The sequence below is a fragment of the Panthera tigris genome, chromosome A2, assembly GCF_018350195.1.
Source record: "Panthera tigris isolate Pti1 chromosome A2, P.tigris_Pti1_mat1.1, whole genome shotgun sequence".
NCBI lineage: Eukaryota > Metazoa > Chordata > Mammalia > Carnivora > Felidae > Panthera > Panthera tigris.
The window spans coordinates 90,432,209-90,459,911 of record NC_056661.1 but is presented as its reverse complement, the minus strand read 5'-3'; the positions used below and the strand labels follow the sequence as shown (position 1 = coordinate 90,459,911).

Here is a 27,703-nt window from a genome sequence, read left to right as displayed (position 1 = left end):
AAGTGACATCACGTGACTTCAAAGCCTAGGCCTCAAGAGGTCTTGCAAATTCTACCTTTCTCTCTGGGAACACTCCCAATGCCAAGTGCAGAAGTCAAGGCTAGAATACTGAATGATCAGAGACCATGTGGAGAGTGTCCCAGGTACCAAGTCCCCAGAGAATGGGGGCTTTACAGCCTCAGTCCATTCCCCCTAGTGAATGCAGCCACATTAAACTACAGCAAGATCAGAAGAACTACCCAACTGGGCACAGTCAACTGACACCATCGTGTGAAATAATCAATTGATTTAAGACCCTTAGTTTTCGGTGGTGTTGTATGCAGCAGCACCTAAGTTACATCAGAAAGTAGAAGGTCAAACAGGAATGGATTAGTTATCCAAACACCATACAAGAAGCTATAGGATTGACAGCTTTATTTTCTATTTTGAATCGGGGGGAAAAAAAACCTGTAAAATCCTGAGAATCTGATTCAACATTCAATCTTTTTAAAGTCACCAACTCTAAATATGTGCTTTCATTTTATATTCACAAACCAGTTATAATGAATTTTGATAGGTTTTTTGTCTATATGCATCATAGGGTATAAACCTCCCACTAATTCTTATATCCAACAGAAATTCTACTTTTAAATGACCAGTAAATTGTAGTGTCCTTTCCCATCAAACAAAGCAGGCTTGTATCCCTGTGCTGAATGTGGAAGGCAATGACTTCATGGGGAGTTAGCATTTAATCATGTACTTTATATCCTTTGGCAACTAGAAAACGTTAAAGTGCTTGGAAGACAGACTCTACAATGATGGTCAGAGGATTTATGACCTATACAGGTACCAACAAAAATATCTGTAAGTTAAGAGTAAGACTTGCATTATTAAAAATTGTAGACTTGCATTGTTGAGGCTCATCTTCAACTTTCGCATGATGCTATATTTCATTGTATCAATTTGCATTGCTACTGCATCAGAGGAAGCTTAAAAATCTATTTTTATCTTCTAGGTGAGAATAGATTTAAAAAACGTGATTCTACCTATTTCTACATTTAACAAGTTTCCTTTAAATCAATATTCCTTTCTATCTCACATCAACAACCCACTCTCCACACCCAGTTTAATATTTTTGTAAATGCTAAATAAATGACTAGTCTCTAAAGATGAGCAGTGTTCATCAGCTGCATCATATCTTGGAAAGAATGAAAAACCAGCTGAACCAGCTTTTCTGCATCAGTTTCTGGGCAGGATTTCCAGGCTGTACTGGCCACATTAAACCTGTGAAGCACAAATAAAAAATGATTAAGTACTATACAAAAATCACAACACAAAGAGGCTCCAAATGGTGATGATGAACACAGCCGTGACCTTTACACCATCTGGTAAAATGCCTACTATTATACTTAGAAAATTCTGACTTCTTGTATTACAAGGCCCTGTATCAAATGACCACCCAAACCAAGACTCTGTCTCCAGAAGCAATGTTTTTAAAGCTCTCTAGGTGATTCTCATGTGTACCCAGACTTGAGAACACTGTCCTCCAAATGGAGGACCTCTTCAACTTCTACCCCCACCCAAAGCAACTTCATTGCTAATTAATAGTCATGCTGTTTCTTTCTGTTCCTTATAAATATCAGGCTCTTTCCTACCCCACGACCATATAATTTTGTTCACCAGCAAAGTCACTGTGAAAACGTTAAGTGTATTCTACTTATTTAGAAGGCATTGTTACAGGGCTGGGGATACAACAACAGACAAATCAAAACCCCTGTTCTTCTGGGCTTATATTCTAGGAAGGAAAGAAAGAGAACATACAAATAAACATGGATACCCACTGGATGGTTAGGAGTGTTCTAAAAAAAAAAAAAAAAAAAATGCAGCAGGTGTGTGTGAAGGAGGCACAAGGGCTATTTTAGACCATCAGAGAAGGCCTCCCCGACCAGAGCAAATTTTAAGCAAATACCTGTACGGACTAACGGAGTGATCCCTGCATGTTATTTCAAGGAAGAGTAGGAGGCAGAGGAAATCACAACCACAAATGCCAGGAGGAGGGAGCTTGCTTGCTGTACTCCAGGTACAAGGAGGCAAGGGTGGCTGCAGTAGACTGAAAGAGGAGGAGAGCTATAGAGGAAAGGTCAGATCTGTGACTGAGAACTTGATCAGACAGGATCTCACAGGAGGACTCTGAATTTTACTGTGAGTGAGATGAGCTCTTGGAGAATTTTGAGAAGAATGATAGGACTTGAGTCACATTTTTAAAAGGGCATCAGTGCTGTTGTGTAGACAGTGGTCTGTAAGAATGAAAGGGTGGACCCAGAAGACCACGTGAGAACCTGCTGCAATAACCTCAGTGGGAGAAGATGGTGGCTCAGCCCGGGTGGTGGCACTGGAGGTAGGAGGCGGTGATCGGAGTCTGGAGAGCTGCTTTCTTGGCATAGTATTAATTCCTTCTCATCCCTAACATCTCAACTTCCCTGTTGCTCTCTGACCACACTAAGTAAAGCGGTGCTCGATCTCGCCCTCCCCACCAGTGTGTCTGTATTACCACATCAGCTTGCTTTCTGCTTCCCAGCACTCATCACTACTTATCTTGCTTATTTGCTTCTGTGTCTCTTTCCCCAGGAGAAAATAAAATCTCTAAAAGCAAAAATCTGGTCTGTCTTGCATCCTGAGCACCTAAAACGCTACAAGTTTCCACTACATATTTCCTGAATGAGTGAATGGATGTTCTGCGCCAGGATTGGGACTTCCAAAGTCAGAGACCTGGTGTGTCTGGACTGAACCCTTGTCACTGCATGCAATACAAGATCCATACTTGTCAGGAAATATGTTAGAATGCTTATGCTCTGTGTCTGATCATGATTTTAGACCGTAGACCCTTTATATGAAAACATAGTAAGATCTATGTTGAACCTTTGTAATTTAACCTTTAATTTGTACATTCATGGACATAAACTAAATACTATGGGAATAAATATCTAAGGACTTAGATGCTAACAAATATAAGTACCACTGGTATAAGAGACTATATGCACAGGTCACACTTGACACGGAGGCAGAAGAGAACATTTTGCAGAACAACCCTGACTGTAAACTCTTTTTAAAAAGTTAATGAAAAAAATAAATTACAAACTGAAATATGTCATACATATTATCAGTCCAATTGTTCACATTCCATCCGAAGCCCCCAATCCTACCATCTTATTCACATAGTGCTAAATGTGGCCACATGATTTTTTACAAAGCCCCCCAAGCTCTGAAAAATCTCTGAGATGGCCAGACTATATGGATGAAGACCTTGCAAGCCATTCTCCCAATTTCATATTACCTTATTCTCCACCTAACAGGTTTTAGTATTTTCTTTCTCATTCTTTCCACAAACATAAATCAAACCTCATCTGAAATTCCATCTGAGCTGGTAAAACGTTCTTTTTTGGAATATAAATTAATTTACCTAGTCTCTTATCTTGGTCACATTAGTACTGTGAACTACATGAACGGACTACATGAACCACCACATATTTATAGGCAATTACATTTTATGTGTTTTATTACCATAAAACACCTTGCCCAGAATACGTTAATATGTGTACTGAGATTTAAGGATGATGGCAGTATATCACTGAGTCAACCTAAATTGGTGTTCTGCAAAAAATGCCTAAGGGACTGATTTGACCAGTGTCCCAAAAGCAGGATAGAGAAACAAACACACATTAAATGCCCACGTGGTAAAAATAATTACCTATGTAGCGAGTGGCAGATGACAACACAGTCAGAATTACAGTGCAAGAAAGACATTCAAAAGACAGAATAAAAGCTTTCTTACTCTATAGCACAGTAAGAATGAGAAGAGCAGTCTCACCTGTCATCTCTGATGTGGTAGAAAAATCCATAGCCATTGTGTACCATGGGAACCACCACTCCCAGGACTCTTGAATACCCAACCAGACTTGTTGAGAGAACAAAGTTTCCACCTCCTCCACTGTATGCCATAAAGAGAGGATATTTTACTAGGCTTACAGAAACTTACATTACTTCAGAAAAGCTTTTAGGGGCCCAGAGGTGGCTCAGTTGGTTAGGCCTCCTAGTTCAGGTCAGGTCATGACCTCTCGATTGCTGAGTTTGAGCCCTGCTTTGGGCTCTGTGCTGACAGCTCAGAGCCTAGAAGCTGCTTTAGATTCTGTGTCTCCCTCGCTCTCTGCCCCTCCCTTGCTGGCACTCTGTCTCTCTCTCTCAAAAATGAATAAATGTAAATTTTAAAAAAAGCTTGTAACCCTCAGAAAGAAGGAACTGATTATTAAACACTACATTACATTATATTACCTTTTGGAGAAAAGTGGGTCTGTAAAGAGTTCTGGAACTGGAAGATCTTCCTCTTTTGCTATGAGTAAAAGACCTAAAAGATGACGGTCAAATCCTGCAATGAAACCCCAAGTATTAAGCTAGAAAAAATTTTTCAACATGAGAGAATTTTTTTTAAGTCAGAATAATTCCAATGTAAGTACCTTTTCCAGCCAAACAATATTTCATCATTTTATCATGTTTTGCAAAAGCTTGTAACATCTTTCGCTGTCGCTCAAGAGGCTGTGTTAAAAATCAAGACATATTTCAATAAACTTTCAGCAACAACAACAACAAAAAAACCTGAGCTCAATATAGTTAGGATGCGGGTCATCTGAGAGAGAAAAGATTTCTAAAAAGACCTTTAGACACATGCTTCTATTTATTTTCCTCACTTCTACTGCCTTTTCTTTCCTATAGGTCCTGCATCTTGATTATTTCTTTCCCAGAACAGGAAAAACAATAGGAACTTGTGGGCAGCACTGAAGTGATACTAACAACTGTCAAGACAGAAACAAGTAGGATTTCAATACTAACACACAGTTGTTCAAAATGATAAGGAAGCAGTTCTAGGACACTAAAATAAATTAACACATACATAACTATGTCTATCAAAACTAAAGAAAAAAATACAATACCAAAATACCAGGGGGAAGGAACTACCCTATCGTCTAAATGCTTCAAAAATAAATAAATAAATACAGTATAGGGGTGCCTGCCTGACTTGGTTGGTAGATGTGACTCTCGATCTCGCGGTTGTGAGTTCAAGCCCCAGATTGGGTACAAAGATTACTTTTAAAACAAAACAAAAAAATAAAACAAAACTGTTCTGGTTCCAACACATTAAAACAAGAATCTGTGATTTCAAAAACGTTCAACCACATTAAGAAAAGCTTCCTTTTAAGGCACTTTGGGAAAGTCTTCACTTTATCGGTGTTATCTCAAAGGTAGATCGACAATAGTAAAATACTCATGGTATTGAAGACACTTTGCTGAAATACAATCAAAAGCACAATGAGATACCACCTCACACTTGTCAGAATGGCTAAAATCAACAACTCAGGAAACTTACACTTTTGGCGGGAATGCAAACTTGTGCAGCCACTATGGAAAACAGTGTGGCGGTTCCTCAGAAAGTTAAAAATAGAACTACTCTAACAACCCAGAAACTGCACTACAAGACATTTATCCAAAGGATACAAAACTACTGATTCAAAGGGGCACATGCACCTCAAAGTTTACAGAAGCACTCCCAACAAGAGTCAAATTATGGAAAGAGCCAAATGTCCACTGACTGATGAATGGATAAAGATGTGTGTGTGTGTGTGTGTGTGTGTGTGTGTGTGTGTGTGTGTGTGTGTGCCTCTCTCTCTATATATAGAGAATATTATTCAGCCTTCAGAAAGAACAAACTCTTTCCATTTGAAAAACATGGATGGAACTAGAGTGTATTGTGCTAAACAAAGTAAGTCAGAGAAAGACACATACCATATGATTTCACTCATATATGTAATTCAAGAAACAAAACAGACCAACAAAGGGGAAAGGAAGGAAAAATAAGATAAAATCAGAAATGGAGGCAAACTATAACAGACTCTTAACTAAACTGAGGGTTGCAGGAGAGGAAATGGGGGGCTGGGAAATGGGGGAGATGGGTGATGTGCAGTAAGAAGGGCACTTTCTGTGATGAGCAGTGGGTGTTCTATGTAAGTGATGAATCACTAAATTCTACTCCTGAAACCAATACTACATTATATGTTAACTAACTTGAATTTAAATAAAATCTTAGAAGAGGAAGGAAGGAAGGAAGGAAGGGAGGGAGGGAACCAACTTTGCCTAGAAACAGACACAAATGGACTGCTTCTCAGGTCCTTCCTGTTTCATATTCTTCCAAGTATATACTTCATTAGCAAATGAATGAATGCTTCAAAAACTTTCAGAAAAAAATATCTGCAAGTATTTTACTGATCCAGGAGAACTGAAGCCAAGGGGTTCGTTATTCAAGGTCTAAGGATCCTTTAAACAAGTAAATAAATACTGTGAATTTTTTGTTTTTCAAATACTCACACTAGTAGAGGGATCCTGCATGGACTGGCACCACCTGACTGCTTCTACTGTACATGACCTCACAGTCTCTGTGCGGCCATGATAAAAGTATCTGGTCATGGCAGTTTCATAGCAGCTGCCAGGGCTACAAGAAAAAATGAAAATACAAGGATGTGTCACAAGAAAGAAAATGCTCAAACATCATCCAAAGAAAGCTTACGTAATAAAGCTGGCTTTGGTCAGAGACTAAGTTCTGTAACACAGACCACAGTCGAGACTTTCAATAACAAAGAGACTATTTTCGGTATCAAAGAGCAAAAAAGTATTCTGATCAACAAGGCCTGGTATTAATATGGGCTGTTTCCAAGGCTTGGCTGCTCTGAGGTTATGTACACTGGAGTGTGTGTGGTAGGTGGCCTGTAAGATGCACCCACAGTGATCCCTGCCTCCTGTTATTTATGCTCTGGTGTAACTCCTCAGATGGAGTGTGAGAGGGACCTCATGATTTGCTTCTAATGAAACGAACAGGACAAAAGTGATGTCATTTCTGAAATAAGGTTACAAAGAGATCTCACTGCTCTCACTTCCTCGATACGAGGAAGACAAGCTGCCATGCTGGAAGGTGCCATACAGTGAGGCCCAGGTAGCAAGAAACTGAGGGAGGCCTCTGGAAAACAGCCTCGGAGGAAGTGATCCCTGTTAATAATCACATGAGTGAGCCTGGGAGCAGATCCCTTCTGAGTACCTTCAGATGAGAAAAGAGCTGAATGACACTCTAACTACAACCTCAGCAGACTACTACAATTGTATTTACCCACAGACTACAAAAATTCTAACTCAAAGGGATACATGCACTCCAACGTGTATAGCCCCAAATGTCCATCAACAGATGAATGGATAAAGAAGATATGGTATACATATACAATGGAATGTTACTTGGCCATCAAAAATAATGAAATCTTGCCATTTGCAACGACGTGGAAGAAATTAGAATGTAAGAAACAAAACAAACAAGCAAAGGGGGGAAAAAAGAGAGGCAAACCAAGACAGACTCTTAACTACAGAGAACTGATGGTTACCAGAGGGGAGGTGGGTGAGGGGTTGGAGATTAAGGAGTACACATCTTGTGATAAGCATTGGGTATCGTATAGAAGCTTTGAATCACTAAATTGTACACCAGAAACTAATACTACATTGTGTTAACTGGCATTTAAATAAAAACTTAAAAAAAAAAAAAAACACTACAAGAAAATACTATAGACCATTATCCCTTTACGAATATAGATGCAAAAATCCTCAAATTAGCCAACCAAATTCAGCAGCATATTAAAAAGGACAACTCACCATGCCCAAATGCAATATATCCTAGGAATGTAAGGGTGGTTCAACAAATGAAAATCAATCAATGTAATACACCTTATTAATAGAATGAAGGATAAGTCCTAGAGTAATTGAGACAGAAAAGCATCTGACAAAATCCAACACTCTCCAGTAAAAACGCTCAGTATACTAGGCATAGAAAGAAACTTGCTCAACATGATCAAGGGCATTTATGAAAAACTCACAGCTAACATACTCAAAAGTGAAAGACTGAAACCTTTCCATCTAAAAGGAGCAATATGACCAGAATGATTCAGCATAGTACTGGGTGTTCTAGCCAGGAGAAAAGAAATAAAAGGCACCCAAATTGGAAAGAAAAAAGCAAAACTATCTCTATTTACAGACAACATGATCTCATATTTAGAAAACCCCAAAGAGTCCACAAAAAATTGTTAGAGGAAATAAACAAATTTGGCAAAGTTTATTTATTTTTTAATGTTTATTCATATTTGAGAGAGAAAGCTCACACGCGCATGCGTGAACGGAGGAGGAGCAGAGAGAGAGGGAGACACAGAATCCGAAGCAGGCTCCAGGCTCCGAGCTGTCAGCACAGAGCCCGACACAGGGCTCGAACTCATGAACTGTGAGATCATGACCTGAGCCAAAGTCAGACGCTTAACTAGGGAGCCACCCAGGGGCCCCCGGCAAAGTTTAAAGATACAAAACTAACACACAAAAATCAGCTTCATTTTCATACGCTAGCAATGCACAATCTGAAGAAAATTAAGAAAACAACTGCATTTAAAACAGTGTCTAAAAGAATAAAATACTCAAGATTAAACTTAACCAAAGAGGCAAAAGCAGTATACACTAGAAACTACAGAACATTGCTTGAAGAAATTTTTAAAAACATAAATAAATGGAAAGGGATCCTATGTTCATGGACTAAGACTTATTATCATTAAGGTGACAATACTACCCATAGCAGTCCACAAATTCAAAACTCCCAACATTTCTGCAAAAATGGAAAAACTAATCCTAAAATTAATATGGTATTTCACAAAGAGCCAAGAACTGCCATAACAATCTTGCAAAGAACAAAGGTGAAGGACTCACCCTTTTGGATTTCAAAACTTACTACAAAGCTACCATAATCAAAATAGTATGGTATTGATATAAGAAGAGACATACAGACCAATGGGATAGAATTGAAACCCCAGAATTAAACCCTTACATCTATAATCAATTGATTTTAAACAACAACATCAAAACCATTCAATGAACAGCCTCTTCAACAAATAATGCTGGGAAAACTGGGTATCCACTTGCAAAAGAATGACATTGGACCCTTACCCCACAAAACTCCTAGAAGAATATGTAAGGGGAAAACTTCATGACATTGGATTTGGCAACTATTTCTTGAATACGTTGACAAAAGCACAGGCAACAAATAAAAAAAAACAAAACAAAACAAAACAGATAAACTGGACTTCAAAATTAAAAACTTGTGCGTCAAAGGGTACTATCAAGAGAGTGAAAAGAAAACCCACAGAATGGGAGGAAATATTTGCACATCACATATCTGATAAGGGTTTCATATCCAGAATACATAAAGAACTCTTACAATTCAACAACAAAATGGTAGCCCAATTACCAAATACACAAAGGACTTTTATGGACAGTTTGCCAAAGAAGATATACAAATGGATAATTAACATATGAAAAGCTACGCAACCTCATTAGTCAATAGGGAGATGCAAATAAAAACCACCATGAGATACTACTTCACAAATAATAGAAATAATTTTTTAAATGAAAAATGAAGTGTTGGCAAGGATGCGGAGCAACTGGAACCCTTACATATTGCTGGTGGGAATGTAAAATGGTATAACCATGGTAGAAAATAGTTTGGCAGGTGCTCAAAAAGTAAAAGAGAATTATCACGCAACCCAGCAATTCCACTCCTAGCTACAGACTCAAAAGGAAACTAAAACAGGGACTCAAACAGATACTTGTACGTGAACGTTTACAACAGTATTATTCACAAGATCTAAAACACAGAAACAACCCAAGTGTCAACCAAGAGATGAATGGATAAACAAAATGTGGTATACTCACATAATGGAATATTATTTAGCCATAAAAAAGAATAAAGTTCTGATTCTACAACATGGATGAATCTTGGAAACATTATCCTAAGTTAAACAAATCAGACACAAAAAGACAAATTCCACTTACATAAAATATGTGTATGATTCCACTTACATAAAATATCTATAAAAATAGGCAAGTTTTGGGGCGCCTGGGTGGCTCAGTCAGTTGAGCGTCTGACTTCGGCTCGGGTCACGATCTCGTGGTATGTGAGTTCGAGCCCCGCATCGGGCTCTGTGCTGACTGCTCGGAGCCTAGAGCCTGTTTCGGATTCTGTGTCTCCCTCTCTCTCTGACCCTCCCCCGTTCGTGCTCTGTCTCTCTCTGTCTCAAAAATAAATAAATGTTAAAAAAAAATTTAAAAAAAAAATAGGCAAGTTTATAGAGACTGAAAGTAGATTAGATTACCAGGGGCTGAGGAAACAGTAGGAATGAGAAATTATTTTTCAATGGGTACAGAGTTTCTTTTTGGGGTGATGAAAAAATTTTGCTATAGACAGTTGTGATGGTTGTATAACATTATGAACGTAATTAATGCTGCTATATCATACACTTAAAGGGGCACCTGGGTGGCTCAGTCAGTTAAGCATCTGACTTCAGCTCAGGTCATGATCTCACGGTCCGTGAGTTCGAGCCCCACATCGGGCTCTGTGCTGACAACTCAGAGCCTGAAGCCTGCTTCAGATTCTGTGTCTCCCTCTCTCTCTCCTCCCCTGCTTGCGCTCTGTCTCTCTCTCCCTCAAAAATAAATAAAAAACATTAAAAAAAATTTTTAAAAAAGAAAAAAAATGGCTACAATGGCAAATTCTATTTTATATATTTTACCACATTAAAAAAAAGATACTCAAATGCTTAAGGCAAATAGTAACAGTGTATTGTAAGGCTTGTAACATATGTAGAAATATAATGTTATGACAACAACAGCACTAAAGATGGGAGAATCAAAATAGAAACATTCTGTTTTAAGGTTCTTACATTATACTTCAAGTGGAAAATGTTATTTAAAGGTAGACTCTGGTAAGTTAAAGATATGCTTTATAAACCCCAGTTCAACTATTAAAAGCAAAACAAAACAGTATATCTGACAATGGAAATAAAAGGGAACAAGTGAAAAAAAATGAATTCAAAAGAAGATGAGGGGCGCCTGGGTGGCTCAGTTGAGCTTCTGACTTTGGCTAAGGTCATGATCTCACAGCTCATGAGATCGAGCCCCGCGTCGGGCTCTGTGCTGACAGCTCGGAGCCTGGAGCCTGCTTCGGATTCCGTGTCTTCCTCTCTCTCTGTCCCTAACCCACTCGCATTCTGTCTCTCTCTCAAAAATAAAATAAACATTAAAAAAAAATTCAAAAGGGGGCGCCTGGGTGGCTCAGTCGGTTAAGCGTCCGACTTCAGCTCAGGTCACGATCTCCCGGTCCGTGAGTTCGAGCCCCGCATCGGGCTCTGGGCTGATGGCTCAGAGCCTGGAGCCTGCTTCCGATTCTGTGTCTCCCTCTCTCTCTGCTCCTCCCCCATTCATGCTCTGTCTCTCTCTGTCTCAAAAATAAATAAAACGTTAAAAAAAAAAAAAATTCAAAAGAAGATGAAAAAGAACAAAAATCAGATATGATAAAAAGAAAAGAAACAGCAATATGGTAGACTTAAACCTATCATTACTGATAATTATATTAAATATAAATGACCTACATATCCTATTTAAAGATACATATTCTCAGGGCGCCTGGGTAGCTCAGTCGGTTGAATGTCCCACTCTTGATTTTGGCTCAGGTCACGATCTCATACTCATGAGATCAAGCCCAACATTAGGCTCTGTGCTGGGCGTGGAGTCTCCTGTTTTTTAATTTTTTTTTTTAAAGTTTCTTTATTTCTGAGAAAGAGTGAGCAAGAGTGAGTGAGCATGAGCAGGGGAGGAGCAGACAGAGGGAGACACAGAATCCGAAGCGGGCTCCAGGCACCGAGGTGTCAGCACAGAGCCCGATGCGGGGCTCGAACTCGCGAACTGCGAGATCATGACCTGAGCCGAAGTCAGAAGCTCAACTGACTGAGCCACCCAGGCGTCCCTGGGTGTGGAGTCTCCTTAGGATTCTCCCTCTCTCTCTCTCCCTCTGCCCTTTCCCATGCTTACAGGCAGCATGCTCTCTCTCTCTCAAAAGAAAAAAGAGAAAGAAAAAAAAAAAAAAAGGACACATGTTCCCTGATTAGATTTTTAATTTTAATGCTTATTTTTGAGAGAGACAGAGCACGAGCACGCACATGAGTGGGGGAGAGGCAGACAAAGAGGGGGACACAGAAACCACAGCAGGCTCCAGGCTCTGAGCTGTCAGCACAGAGCCCATTGCGGGGCTCAAATTCAAGAACCAAGAGATCATGACCTGAGCCAAAAACAACAGCCGGACAGTCAGCCAACTGAGCCACCCAGGTGCCCCTGGATTTTTTTTTTTTTTTACACTCAGCTGACTGACCCGCCCACATGCCCCTGGATGTTTTTTAAGTTTTATTTATTTATTTTGAAAGAGAAAGAGAACAGGAGTGGGGAAGGGGCAGAGAAACAGAGAGGGAGAAAGAGAATCCCAAGCAGGCTCCACACTGTCAGCGCAGAGCCAGATGCAGGACTTGAGCTAACTGTGAGATCATGACCCGAGCCAAAACCAAGAGTCAGGCGCTTAACAAACTGAGCCACCCAGGTGTCCCTCAGACTGGATTTTTATTTTTTTTTAATTTTTTTTTTTTTTTTTTACGTTTTATTTATTTTTGAGATCGAGACAGAGCATGAACAGGGGAGGGGCAGAGAGAGAGGGAGACACAGAATCAGAAGCAGGCTCCAGGCTCTGAGCCATCAGCCCAGAGCCTGACGCGGGGCTCAAACTCACGGACCGCGAGATCGTGACCTGAGCTGAAGTCGGCTGCTTAACCGACTGAGCCACCCAAGCGCCCCAAGACTGGATTTTTAAAAAGCAAGATCAAGGAGCTTCTACTTCTGCTTAAGATTTAAGAAAGTCTCAACATACCATTTCTCCAATCCTAAAAATTAGTAAAGACTGGATAATCTATAAAATCATGAACACATCAGGAAACTGAGGCTACAAGAAAACCAAGTGATTTGAATTCCAAAGAACATAAAACCCCTCGTAGAACAAAGCAGACACTTCAGAAGTATTAAGGTTATGAAAAACAAGACTATGAAAAGTGTCACAGATCAAAACTCTAATGTACTAATGATGTTAAGTCCCAATTAGGACAAGGTGCTACTTGGGAGAAAAGTCAGGAAAAACAATGGGGAGGAGTTAGGATGGAATAGCTATGGTAAAGATATACCCTTGGACTTCAAGATCTGAAAATGGAAAATGAATGGTCCTCACCGTCCATGAAGTCTATAATAGGCCAGCTGAAGTGCAAGCTGAATAAATGTATCAGGGTGAAGCCTCTTCTTCTTGGTTAGTTTTTTGCCAAAAGATGTAAAGGCATATGCCACAATCTGCAGATCAGATGCCTAACAAAAAAAATTAAATGGGAAAAATGAAAAATCACCTGAGAATACCCCAAAGATAACCAAATCATCATTTGCATCAATCATTAGATATTAAATAATAAAGGTATCAGAGCTATAATTTAAAATGTTTTATGTTGTCATGCTTGGATGGTAGCCAAATTTTTATATACGGTAGTTAAAAGACAAAGCATCAGTTTCTAAGAAAAAAAGTTAAAAAAATCTACCTGCTTGAGATATTGGGCTTCAGCCTGTTTAATGTTGTTTAGGATTTTATCATCCACAGTGAAAACGAGCTCCTCTGGAAGTGATATATCCCGTACTCTTTCTGAACCCTGAAAATAAGGAAGACTTAAAAATGCTCAATCAAAAAACTACCAGGAAAAAAAGGATGAAATATTTTTTGACATACCTTCCATCTTCCTTCATTCTCTAAAATTTTCTCATCAACATAATGGCTGACGTTTACTATAACCATCCCATCAAAAGGAGCATGCTAAAATGAAAATATACAAGATACTGAATACTTTATGTAAACTTAAAATTTGACCCAATATTTCATTTTCAATTTCCCTGCCCTTCATTCTTAATACAGAATAAACTGCAAAATTCAAATGCTTCACCTAGTAAGAATATATGGCATAATAAATGACTGCTATATTTTATCTGCTGCGAAAGAACAAATACTTAAAGCTGGAAGCACCTAATTAGAGATCCTTAGGTAATGATATTTATACTGGAAGTGAAAGCAGGTGTATGTGTGCAGTGCTAAGATGTTCTGAAATTTTAGGAGCACTGTGCAAAACACAAATAAGGCTGGCAAACTTTCTGAAGGCAAACTGAGCATGGATGCAAATTTTTTAGGTGAAGACATAGACCACTAGGTTGAGTATCAAAAAGCGTAACAATTTTGTGTTTATGTCTACAAAACTGTTCAGATGTGGCAGAAATAATTCTCAACCTTTAAGGAATTCTGGAAAGATGGGCTGAGTTACAGGGGTATTATGGGTTTGACAACTATATTTAGAGAAAGGAATTGCAGCTAGTGAATTTTTCCATCATTTACTGTGGGGGACAAACTTTATGCCTTCTTTTTCCCATGTCCTTTGACAATTGCATCAAATAGTTTTATTTTTCCTCCGTGTTACTGCTCCACTTTAAACAGTTACCATTCATGAACTGTATGTGGTACTACCAGCCTTGGAGAGAAAGATGGGAGGCTTAAGATAGGAACTGAGCACACTTGGACCCAGTTTCAGAGGGAGTTAGGTATCGTAAATATCACCCTACTATTACAGAGATCCGCTGCCCTCTCGAACAGCCCAGTGGAGCCTAGAAGTACAGATGAATACTGTTACCAACTAGAGAGCAGCCTCAACATGAGGAAAGGCTCCTGAGAGAGTTCAGAACAAGATGCATGAACAACTCATCCCACCTGTCAGCAACAGCACCCATAAGACTCACAGATCAGTGACAAGCACATTTTCTAACTGCATCTTGCAACTTTACAAGAATTTTTTATTGGTATCACATAATGTTTCATTTGAGGAAATACTATTAATTTCTAACTCTTTTACTAGAGCCAGTAAGAAAAAGCAAGACTGGAGGATAAAAGTCTCTTTGACTTATAATTCTACCCTACCCATCTCATGGTAGAAAGCTTATCATCTATTTTTTAAAAGTTAGGAACTATGAAAACTTTAAATGCTTTCATGACGTTTTATCTATTAATACAGTTTTAACTTCCTTTTCTTTTTATTTACGTGGAGACAATATGTGTAACGTATTGTTTAGGAATGAGGGCTTTGATTCGGAGTCCAAACTCTACCATTTCCTGGTTGTTCAAGTGTTGAAAAGTTACTCAATTTTTTTAAGTAATCTGCCTCATCTGTTAGTGGGGATAATAATCACAGACTTAGTGAGAAAAATGATTTTAATAATGCTTATAAAGTACTTACTACAGAACCTGGACCACAGCAATCATCAGTAACTGCTGTTATTATTTAATAACTTTATTATATGCTTCCTTATGTGCCCTTCACAAAGCCCTAAAACAAAGCCTGTATAGAGAAGACAAAATAGTTGACCCCAGGATTTTAAACCCCAAAAGGGAAATGTAATTAACTGCTATAATCACAAAAGTACATATTCAAGTACCAATGGAATACAGCAGCGACATGGCTTTGGATATAGAATAGACCAACTTTTAGAGTATACAGATGAACAACACTGACCTCTCATGCAATCAAAAATCCATATATAATTTTTCACTACCCATAACTTAATTACTATTGACCCGAAGTCTTGCCAATAACATCAACAGTCAATTAACATGTTCTGTGTTATAAGTATTATATCTACATTCTTACAATAAAGCTAAGAGAAAAGAAAACGTTGAGAAAATCCTAAGCAAGAGAAAATACACTTATTGTATAGTACATTAGTAGAACAAGGCACTACACATCTCCTCATTCCCACCCAAATTAGCAAAGCTACCCAGGAATGCAGGAAACCTCCTTCCAAGAAGATTCTAGGGGAAGGCAGAGAAATGGCGAAGAGAGAGCACCATTACCCTTCTCGCTAGGTTGCTTGCTCCCCTGACCCCTCTGCATGGTTCTAACTCAGCTTCTGCTTGTGGCAAGTGCTGGCAAGCGGCTCCCAGCAGTATTAGTTTTCTACTTCAGAGAATTTTCAGCACCTCAGACAGCATTCCTTCCTGCCCTGAGCTCTGCAGCCCAGGTTCCTGCCTGGTGGTATCCTGCCCCAGATATTCTCCTGGACCCGTGGCACGGAGAAAGGGTTGGAAGGAGTGCAGATTATCATTCTGTGGTTCCTGGCCAACTGTGGCCAGGCCAACTGTGGACAATGACTGGCCTCCAGTTCCTCTGCTCCTTTCAGTTCAAGACCTCAGTGAACCAAACTTTGCACAGGTAGTGAGGTGAGGACTGCCAGGAGCACGTAGAAGCCCTGCTGTTCCAGCCTTCCCAGCATCTCTTCTCTATCTTTCCTTCACTTTTAGTCATTTGGCAACTTCTATCTTATTTTTCAATCACAATATAAAATATATACTTAAAACAATTAAAAAATAAAAATAAAATATATACTTTTAAAAATCCACGTATTTACACCCACACAGTTGAAACCCATGTTGTTCAAAGGTCAACTGTATACACTCTATTAATGATATTTTACATAGGTGAAATTGTTTTTTTCTGTAATCATCTCAGGTTACAAGGGAAACCTACATGGAATTTTAAAATAAGTGGGTATTAATAAATACACATAAAACATGTCCATACACTTCCTACAAGAAAACATCTCATTTGTGCTGAGATGTGTGTTTATTTTGAGAGCAATATTCTTCATTTAGAGATGAAAAAACATCATTAAAGTTATTTTCATCCTGAATTTGAGCAAGTATCAAGAGTTTAGTGCTATTAGTAAAAGTCAAAGTAGTGCAAGGAGTTTTTTGGAGGGATTTGAGGGTTGAAAGTGATGATGAGAATAATTTACCCTTATGTAACAATATAACAACCAGTTTGAACAATATACAATGAAACAAAATTCTCAAAATAAGAATAGGTAAAAACTAGAAAAGAATAACTGCTCCACTGAGAGATGAATGGATAAAGAAGTTGTGGTATACATACTCAATAGAATATTACTACTTTGCCATAAAAAAGAATGAAATCTTGCCATTTGCAACAACATGGATGGAGTTAGAGAGTATTATGCTAAGCCAAACAAGTCAGTCAGAGAAAAGACAAATACCATATGATTTCACTCATATGTGGAATTTAAGAAACAAACAAACAAAAATGATCATAGGGAAAAAAGAGAGAGAAGCAAACCAAGAAAGAGACTCTTAACTATGGCAAACAATCTGCTGGTTACCAGAGGGGAGGTGGGTGGGGGTAAGGGTGAAATAGGTGATGGGGATTAAGGAGGGCACTTGCAAAGAGCACTGGGTACTGTATGTAAGTACTGAATCACCACATTGTACACCTGAAACTAATAGTACACTGTATGTTAACTGGAATTTAAATAAAAACTTGAAAAAAAGAAAAGAATAACTTTAAGCCACCCATATACAAATGGTCAATGAAACTATCAAACCAGGGGAGAGAACACACATAAGAGGAAACAGTGAGACTAATACTAAGGTCAGAATCAGTACACAGGACAAGACTGTTAAGAGATGGAGGCAATGTCAGAATATGTATGAAGAAGGTAATCAACTGTAGCAGACAAGTCAAGAGAAAGAGAGAGGAAGACACTAGGAAGTAGTTAGCTACTATACAGAGGATAGTTTCCGGGGAATAGAAAGAACTCAAGAAAATGGAGGCAATTAACAACAAGTATTTTGTCAACAATGAATCCCAAGGAAGATAAGAGACAAGAAATCTTTAAAATGACTCACAACAAACTTGCACTCTGATGAGGTACTATAATAGACATCTAGTTTATTACCTACTCATCAACCCTTCACCCTCTTCTGAGATTTATTTTTCTATAGGCAACCACCACATATGCTGTGGTGGTATGAATGAGAGTGATTCTACCCCCTAGATTCCAAGGTTTAACATGTGACCCAGGCCACACAAATGAGAGCACCTGATTCCTCAGAATGGGCACATGATAGACAAAGGCCAATCACAACCAGTGAGCATTATTCCAAGGACTTTTGCTGGAACCACTAGGATGGTGGAGGCGGTGTGTGTGGGGAGGGGGAGGGGGGTGTTTGGTGTGCTGGCCATTTGCATGAAGAACACTAATCTCTGAAGCGATCTGTGAATGTGAAGACAAGACATTGTGGGTACAACGACCACATGGGATGGTCCACCTGAAGTCAAACACAGGAAGTAGTGTAAAAAATGAAGAGGGAAATTTCTAATAAAAGCATTTGGACACTGGAAGTCAGCCTTACCCAAATTCAGCTGTACCCTTATGCCAACAAATACCTTCTTAAGCTAATGCCAGTATAATTTAGGTTTCTGTCACCCAGCACTGAATACTGATTAACACAACTATTGAACGCAGATCAACATAACAGGTCTTTTTAGTATTGTATAGTCGCTAAATGCTTCTGGAGGAAGGCTACCAAAAACAATCTACCTCATACTACTTTATAGCAAATTACGTATTTTATGAAAGGTCTTAAAATGAGATTACAAGTGTATGCTGCAACTCTGACTTTGATTGATTTTTTAATTTTCTTGGTTTATAGACTTCTTGAATGGCCATCAGAAAATGGCAAGGTAGAGCTAATGAAGATGATCAAAGGAGAATAAAAGAAACAAGTTTTTTCTTTTTATTATGAAGAAGGTAAAAAATTGTAGAAGCATCACTTTAATATCTACAGTGTAAATAAATGTTCCAAGGATCATGTGCCATTTTAGGAAAATAATAATTCCTGGGTAAATCTAGAGATATATCCACATATATCTCTCTGTGCACAGAACATACACATAATGCTCTATCTTTTTTTTCAATGCTTTTATTATCTTTATTTTTGAGAGAGACAATGTGAGCAGAGTTGGGGCAGAGAGAGGAAGACATAGAATTCAAAGCAGGCTCCAGGCTCTGAGCTGTCAGCACAAAGCCTGATGTGGGGCTTGAACTCACGAATCATGAGATCATGACCTAAGCCGAAGTCAGAGGCTTAATTGACTCAGGTACCCCAATGCTGTATCTTTTAAAATAGGTTGTAACTCTCAACCAACAGGTAACAGTGGACTTCAAGACCTTCAAAACTCTTTAAAATCCTTAACCACATAAAATACACGCAAATTCCACTTTGCAGATACACGTCAAACCGTCAGCCTTACTACGAATAAAAATAACTTGTCCTATACTCTGTCTTCACTGGAATTTATAACTAAGCCTTTTAGTATAATGTTACAGAACTACACAAGTGTTTATTTGACCACAGCACAGCCTAACTACTATAGTTTATTGCCACTAAATTAACCTCAACAATTGAAAGGAAAAGTAACTTTAGTAGTTTACTTACATCACAATTACAGCCAAATACTCCATTGGAAAAGGAAATCAAGTTATAAGATTTGTCTCCCCAGCGTAATGTTGGATCTCCTGCAAGAATCATTGCAGTTACCTAAAACAAATTCAATGTTTTAAAATTAAAAGAATTTTAATATTAAAAGGTATATAAGAATTTATACCTTAAACGTGTATATACACACACACAAACACACACAAAACCCACTTTTCCTCTTCAGGTAAACCAAATTTAATAAAATGATAATAATTATACTCAAGAGATCATACTAATTCCAGCCCTGTCTCTAGGTATTTCTCAAAATCTCAAGAAATCCCACCAGTAAACAGAAAGCTGGTAAAATACTCATGGGTGTTTAGAGAACTTGGAAGGGAAAAGACAAAGCTTTTGCAACTTGAATAGTCTAAGAAGCTGTGATAAGTTTAGTCATTAGAGTCTAGTTACAAGAAGAATATTTCAAGAATTCATACCCTACTAAGCCTGTTTCTTAAACAGTACGTTTGGCCCATTAGTGAGCCATGAGAACAATTTAGCACATCAGAGTAAACATTCATTACAAAAAAAGTACAAAATAAAAATAAATATCAGAGTCTGTCACAAACAGTAAAAGTAATTACTATTTTGTGAAACTTCCATTATGTGTGTATATGCGTGTAGTGGGCTACAACCTCAATGCATGTCTAACTAGACTGCAGTAAAAGTTCAAACACTACATTAAAATATATTCTTCCTCAAGAAGTTTGGTGACTCTCCCAGGGCACCTGGGTGGCTCAGTTGGGTAAGCATACAATTTTGCCTCGCGTCATGGTCTCAAAGTTCATGAGTTTGAGCCCCACATCAGGCTCTGTGCTGAGTTCAGCCCCTGGCCGGGCTTAGAGCCTGGAGCCTGTTTCAGATTCTCTGTCTCCCTCTCTCTCTGCCCTCCCCCGCTCACGGTCTGTCGGTGTCTCTCAAAAATTAATAAACATTAAAAAAAATTTTTAAAAAAAGCTTGCAGACTTTCCTACTAAAGAAGTCCAGCTAAAGTTATTTTTACTTACAAAATTTTTCAATCCTTTATTTTTTCTACTATTTAATCGTGATGAATCCATTATGAAATAATTTAAGTGTTTTCAAAAGCCTAAGAGACTTCTACAGGTACGAATACTACCTTTTATTGTTTCCCAGGAAATGATAACATTACCCTGGGGGGGGCAGGGAAGGAAACAAAATAAGGCCACATTTACTCTGTACTCGTGACTCACTAAAAGTCAGTGTGAATAAAAATCAAATGATAAATTACTTACAAGAGTGATATAACTCCTAGAACAGACCTCACCAACTAAGATGTCAACCCACTGCTGTGGGTTACTGGAAGGTTCTCATGTCACCTTTGGCATGATAAGCTCACTTAGCCCAGAGTCCCATGCAAATTTTCTGTTCATCCAAACAATAGCCATACTTCTTTAAATAATGTACAAGATATATCTAAATTACCTAAACAATGAGGCAAGAATTTACAAAGGATTATTTATGTGTAAGCTTCAATCTGGTAAATGTATATATGACAGCTAAGTAAAAATTTTAAGAAACTGCATGTAACAAAAAATCTTTTCATCTTTAATATACACAAGAGCCTTCCAGAATAATCTGTGAGAAGAAGTAACAGAACAAGATAGTCAAGTACCTGAGAATAATCTTCTGGCGTTACATGTGGACTGCTATCTTCTAGGGAATACACCAGTAAACTGCTTTGAATTTTTTCTAACCTAGTCAAGTTCTCCGGATCAAGACTAATCAAATATTCTCGTGCCTAAGAAACAAAGAAATAATGATTAAATGTTACAAACTAAATATATCCAGAAAATCTAAAAATAGTCTGTTAGGGAAAAGGTTTATTAAGAAAAGCATAAACCTCTACCTGAAAGTAGACTATTCCTATGAAATCTTTCATGAGCCAAAATGGTATAGAGCAAAGAGGCAATTACCATTAATTTATATGGAAACAGGTTTGAACGTTCTCCAAAAACAACCTCGCTTTTGCTTTACTGATAACACAGGACACATCTTGCAAAGGGATGCACAAATAAAGTCAGATAAAGCACAGGTGCTCCCAGACACAGATGCCCAGAGCTTGATGGTGAGATTCTGAAGGCAGCTCCAGGGGAATGAGCTTGGTGTGCCACTCTTGCTGCTCAAGGAACGTGCTGTGACACACACTTGCTGACACTATTTTTGCTTTTTGCCTTTTTTCGTGAAAGCAAACATCCTCCTTGGGTTTCTTTCAATGCACAAAACCCAGTACTAATGTAGGTACTTTGTGAGAGTGTAGTGACATAACCAAAACTTTAAAAAAGTGGGAGATACTTGTGCAGTTAATAATGCCCTATTACATATTTCGAAACTGCTAAGAGAATACATGTTAAAAGTCCTCATCACAAGACAAAAAATTTAATTATGTGAGATTTATTGTGATCATTTTACAGTATATACAAATATCTAATTATGCTGTACACCTGAAACTAATATAATGTCAATTATACCTCAGTTAAAAAAAAACACACACAACTATAAATTATAACCTTAGCCCATCGGGTTCGCTCCTCACTGGTTAATGCTGGTATCCCAGGTCCATCGGGTTCACTATGGCACTTCTTGTGAATATATGTCAATTGCCTTAGGGAAGATTAAAGAAAGAATATGTAAAAAAAGCATAAGCAGGATCACTAGCTACTTTTAGCCTTTAATAGGTCATATTGTTTATCAGTACTTAAATGTTTTGATGTATTATCCAAAGAAAGGGATTATGATCTCAACAGCAATTTCCCACACCTTATCTCCTTTTTTTTTTTTTTTTTAAAGTGTGTGGCCTATTAACACAAAAGTATATTTAATAACTTTAAGTAATTAAATTTGCTGTTTGGCTGGTATTATTTATACTTTCAAAATGTACATGTACTTCCGGGGTCTAAGTAAATACCCCTTACAATAGAGAACTTGAAAAATATTCTGTAAATGATATCACAAATATTATGTACATCTTACCTAACTAAAAACTATGTGCATATATATTTAACAGAAGAATTACTCTATAACCAATTAATATTTGTGTGTAACCTCAAAAATAGAATACATTGTCAATTTTAAATGTTTTCACATGTTACTTACAATCATTTTAAAGATTCTATTAAAGAAAAATTTTCACTCCCAAGTACTCTATACTCTCAAACTGATGAGTTTCCTGTATCTTTAAACATTTGACAGGCAAATAACAGGGTTCTTCAATAAAGAAATACACTTTCATCAATCCAAAATCCACAGAGGTTTAGCATAGGCAACAAAAGCAAAAAATTACATCAAACTAAAAGCTTCTGCACAGTTAACATCAAAATTAAAAGGCAACCTACAGAATATGAGAAAGTATTTGCAAGCCATGTATCTGATAAGAGGTTAATATTCAAAATATATAAGGAATCCCTACAACTCAATACCAAAAAACCAAATAACCCTAATTTAAAAATGGGTTAAGGAACTAAACAGACATTTCTTCAAAGACATACAAATGGCCAGCAAGTGCACAAGGTACTCAACATGACTACACATCAGGGAAATATTAATCAAAACCACAATGATACATCACTTCACAGCTATCTGGATGGTTATGAGAAAGTAAGAAATAAGTGTTGGTGAGGATGTGGAGAAAAGAACTCTTGTGGACTGTTGGTAGGAATGTCAATTGCTGCAGCCTCTATGGAAAATAGTAAGGAGTTTCCTTGAGAAATTAAAAGCAAAACTACTCTATGACCCAGCAATCCCAGTTCTGAGTGTATATCAAAAGGAATTGAAGTCAGGACCTTAAGAGACATCTGCACTCCCATGTTCACTGCAGCATTATTCACAATAGCCAAGAGGTGTAAGACACTTAAGTATCCACTGACAGATGAATGGATAAACAAAACGTAACATATATGTACAATGGAGTATCATTCACCCTTAAAAAAGAAGGAAAGGAAATCCTGCCATTGGCAACAACATGGATAAGCCTGGAGTACAATACACTAAGTGAAGTAAGTCAGACACAGGACAAATACAACATAGTATCACTTACAGGAGCAAGCTAAAATAGAGTGGCATGGTGGTTTCCTGGACATGGGTAAGGAGGAAAAGGGGGGGGGGGGGTGTAATTAGTCAAAGGACACAAAATTCCAGCTTTACAAGATGAATATCCTAGAGATCTACTGTAGAGCACAGGGCTTGTAATTAACAATACTGTATTGTATGCTTTAAAAAATTAAGAGGATAGGTTTTATGTTAAGTGTTATCACAAAAAAATTATTAAATAAAGGAGGCAGGCAACTTTTGGAGGTAATGGATAGGTTTATGGTAGATTGTGGTGATGGTTTCATGGGTCTGTACTTATTTCCAAACTCATCAGGATGTACACAATAAACATGTCCAGCTTTTCATATGTCAATCACACCTCAATAAAGCTTTTAAAAGTCTGTTCAAATTTTTTTAAATGCTACAGATTTGGTAACTAGGATAACCCCTTTTCCTTTAATTTGGCCATCTATGCATCTGTTTTTTAGCTACACATGCATTGTTTGATATTTAAAAGCACAAAATTTGTATTACCAGTATTTACATTTCAGACTCCTACACCTTTCAAAATATTCTATACTTGAGATTTTCTCACAATCTGGTTTCTGCCTTCATTACTTTCCACTTTCATTTATTATAATCTGGTTTTGTCCTCCAATGATTATCTTGAAACTGCATTTCTGAAAGTCACCAACAGTATCGCATAAAACAAATGTAGTAGGTTTATCTCAGTCCTGTTTTCCTGATCACAGAGTATTTAACACCCAGGAGTAAATCTTAAAATTATCTTCTATCTTAGCTTTTGTAGCACTGTTCCACGGCAGTCTCCTTACCTCGCTTTCTGCTCAGTCTATTTCACTGATCATCTGTTCTCTTTTCACCGCCAAACGTTCCCCCAAATCTGTCACTGACCTCTCCTGACATCTTCTACAAGTTTCTCCTTTGGTAATTTCATCCATTTGTTTAAGAGCTTTAACTGTCTATTACCTTTGTGTAAGAGGCAACCAAATCTCTAACTTCAACCCCACTTTCTCTTAAAATTTCTGGTCCCAAATTTCCTAATGCTTGCTGATATCTCTACTTCAGTTTCAGTCAGCATTCCAAACTAGATTTAAAAATCATCTCCCTGTCCCCTTTCCAAATTAAAAGAAAAAAAGCTTATCTTAGAAGAAAACATAGGTATACATCTTTGTGACTTTGTTTTTGTTTTTTAAGGAGGCTCCATGCCCAATGTGGAGCTTCAACTCATGATGCTAGGCTCAAAAGTGGGATGCTCTACCAACTGAGCCTGCCAGGTGCCCCTAAATATTTACGACTTTGGATTAGGCAACGATTTCTCAGATACAACACCAAAAGCGCAAGCAACCAAAGAAATAGAAAAGTGGACTCTGTAAAAATTAAAACATTTGTGCTTCAAAGGAAGTCAAGAAGAAAATGAGAAGAGAACTCCAGAAAGGGAGAGAAATATTTGCAAATTATGTATCTGGTAAGAGACAGAATGTACAAAGAAGTTTTACAACTCAATAATCAAAAGACAATCCAATTAAAAATTGGAAAAGGATTTTAATAGACTTTTCTCCAAGGAAGATATACAAATGGTCAATAAGCACATGAAAAGATGCTCAACAGCACAGAAGAAAAAGAACACTACTGCACCATTGGTGGAAATGAAAACTGGTGCAGCCACTGTGGAAAATAGTATGGAGGTTCCTAAAAAAGTTAAAAATAAAACTACCTAGAATCTAGCAATCACACTACTGCGTACTTACCCAAAGAATACAAAAACATTAATTCAAAGGGGTACATACACCCCTATGTTTATAGCAGCATTACTTACAATAGCCAAGACATGGAAACAGCCCAAGTGTTCACTGAATGATGAATGGATAAACATGTGGTATATATATACAACTGAAAACTATTCATCCATACAAAAGAATGAAATCTTGCTATTTGCAATGACATGTATGCACCTAAGTGAAATAAGTGAGCAAAAGACAAATACTATATGGTTTCACTCATATGTAGAATTTAAGAACACAACAAATGAGCAAAAGGGGGAAAAAAGGGGAGAGACAAACCAAGAAACTGACTCCTCACTATAGACAACAAACTGATGATTACCAGAGGGGAGGTGGGGGGAGGATTGGGTTAAATCGATGATGAGGATTAAGGAATGCACTTGTTATGATGAACACCGGCTGATGTGTGGAATTGTTGAATCACTATACTGTATACCTGAAACTAATACAGTTAGGTATGTTAACTAAACTGGAATTAAAATAAAAACTTAAAAAAAAATAAAGTTCTTAGTCATTTAAAAAAATGCTCAAGATCCCTGTCATTATAAAAAAGCAAAACTAAACCACAATGAGATCCTACGTCACACCTTTTTGGTTATAGCCAAGGTTATAGGATGGCTATAACCCAAAAGACAGATAATAACAAGTGTTGGTGAGGTGAGGATGCTAAGAAATTAGAACCCTCATTTACTGCTGAAGTGAATGTAAAATGGTGCAGTCATTTTAGAAAACAGTTTGGCATTCCCTCTAATAGTTAAACAGAGCTACGACCTAGCAATTCCCTCCTAGTTATGTATCCAAAAGAAATGAAAATACATATTCACACAAAAGTCTGATGTTCAGGACAGTATTATTCATAATGTCCATTAAGTGATGAATATTTACATAAAATGTGGCATATCCACAGAATGGAATATTCAGCCATTAAAAAGAATAAAGTAATAACGCATGCTACAACACAGATGAGCCTTGAAAACATCATGCTAAGTAAAAGAAGCCAGACACAAAAGACCATACATTTTAAGATTCCATTTGTATGAAATGCCCAGAATAAGCAAATATACAGACACAAAAAGTCCATTGGTGGTTATGCCAGGCTAATGGAATTAGAGTGTTTGGGAGATATGGGTAGTGTCTACTAATGGATGGGGTGAAAGCTGGGGAGCAATAGGGCTTTACTGCTTATGGGTCCAGGGTTACTTTTGGAGGTAACAAAATGTTCTAAAATTGATTGTAGACATGATTGCACAATTCTGTGAATATTCTAAAACATGCCAAATTTCACCCTTTATTTTTTTTAAGTAGCTTCACACCCAGCACAGAGCCCAACGTGGGGCCTGAACCCATGACCCTGAGATTATGACCTGAGATCAAGAGTCAGACACTCAACCAAGTGAGCCACCCAGGCACCCCAAGAATTGCACACTTTAAATGGGTGAAAGGTATGGTGTGTGAATTATATCTCAATAAAGTAGTTATTAAAAACAAGAAAAAAAATGAAATGGTTCCTCCTCCTCTGTTGCCTCCTTTTGTTATAATACTACTTGCCTACCCAACCATGTTTAAAAATTTCAGTCCTATTTAATACCTTCTTTTCTTTCTAAGCCCAATCACCAACTCTTACTAATTTTATCCAATGATATTCTAATAGTGTTGTATGGTGACGATTGGTAGTTGCACTTCTGGTAAGTATAGTGTAACACAGGAAAAAGTTGAATCGCTATGTTACGCACTTAAAACTGATCTGGGGCGCCTGGGTGGCTCAGTCGGTTGAGCGTCCGACTTCAGCTCAGGTCATGATCTCACTCTGAGTTCGAGCACCGCATCTGGCTCTGAGCTGTCAGCACAGCTGAGACAGCTGGAGCCCGCTTCACATTCTGTGTCTCCCCCTCTCTCTGCCCCTCCCTGCTCATGCTCTGTCTCTGTCTCAAAAATAAATAAAAACATTTAAAAAAAATTAAAAATTTAACTTATCTAACACTGTGTGCCAACTTCCCTAATAGAAACACTAAAAAAAAAAAAAAAAAGATACTTTAATAGGGTATAAACATCTTCTATTCTGTGGATTTCAACACCTAAACACAACAAAAGGCTCACATCCAAAAAGTATAAAGAACTCCTCCCACATAGTCATATATGTATGAAAGTGCTAATTAGTATAACTATTTTCGAAAACTGCATTATGTACTGAATTTCAATGTTCACATACCCTATGACTCAACAAGTCCTTTCCTAAGTGTAATCAGAAAGAAAACGTACAAGGATTCTCACAGCATCATTTTTTGTTCTAGTAAAAACCGTAAGCCACCTAAATAATTACCCTTGAAAAGAAGAGAAAGCATGGTAACTGACAAGTGGTATGAAGGAAATTTCTAAAATACTGGAAATATTCTATTATCTTGACCCGGTGGTGGTTACATGAGTATGTAGCTGTATATTTCTGTGTGCACTTTTGTACATGTTTGTAATACTTAAT

The 27,703-nt window shown here is 37.8% G+C and overlaps 1 protein-coding gene across 2 annotated transcripts in view; it reads right to left on the bottom strand.

Moving 5' to 3' along the window:
- Positions 1-399: 399 nt before the first annotated feature.
- Positions 400-27,703, bottom strand: part of CROT (carnitine O-octanoyltransferase) — a 47,855-nt gene continuing 20,551 nt past the window's right edge. For both annotated transcript variants that reach the window (XM_007076764.3, XM_007076765.3), the window contains exons 8-18: positions 21,907-22,000; positions 21,012-21,137; positions 19,340-19,441; positions 13,739-13,822; positions 13,554-13,661; positions 13,199-13,329; positions 6,394-6,517; positions 4,491-4,569; positions 4,309-4,402; positions 3,848-3,967; positions 400-1,263 (exon numbers count right to left, since the gene is read on the bottom strand). In XM_007076764.3, the coding sequence (XP_007076826.1) occupies positions 1,143-1,263; positions 3,848-3,967; positions 4,309-4,402; positions 4,491-4,569; positions 6,394-6,517; positions 13,199-13,329; positions 13,554-13,661; positions 13,739-13,822; positions 19,340-19,441; positions 21,012-21,137; positions 21,907-22,000 (1,183 nt within the window). In that variant the 3' untranslated portion in view covers positions 400-1,142. The remainder of the gene's footprint in view (positions 1,264-3,847; positions 3,968-4,308; positions 4,403-4,490; positions 4,570-6,393; positions 6,518-13,198; positions 13,330-13,553; positions 13,662-13,738; positions 13,823-19,339; positions 19,442-21,011; positions 21,138-21,906; positions 22,001-27,703) is intronic.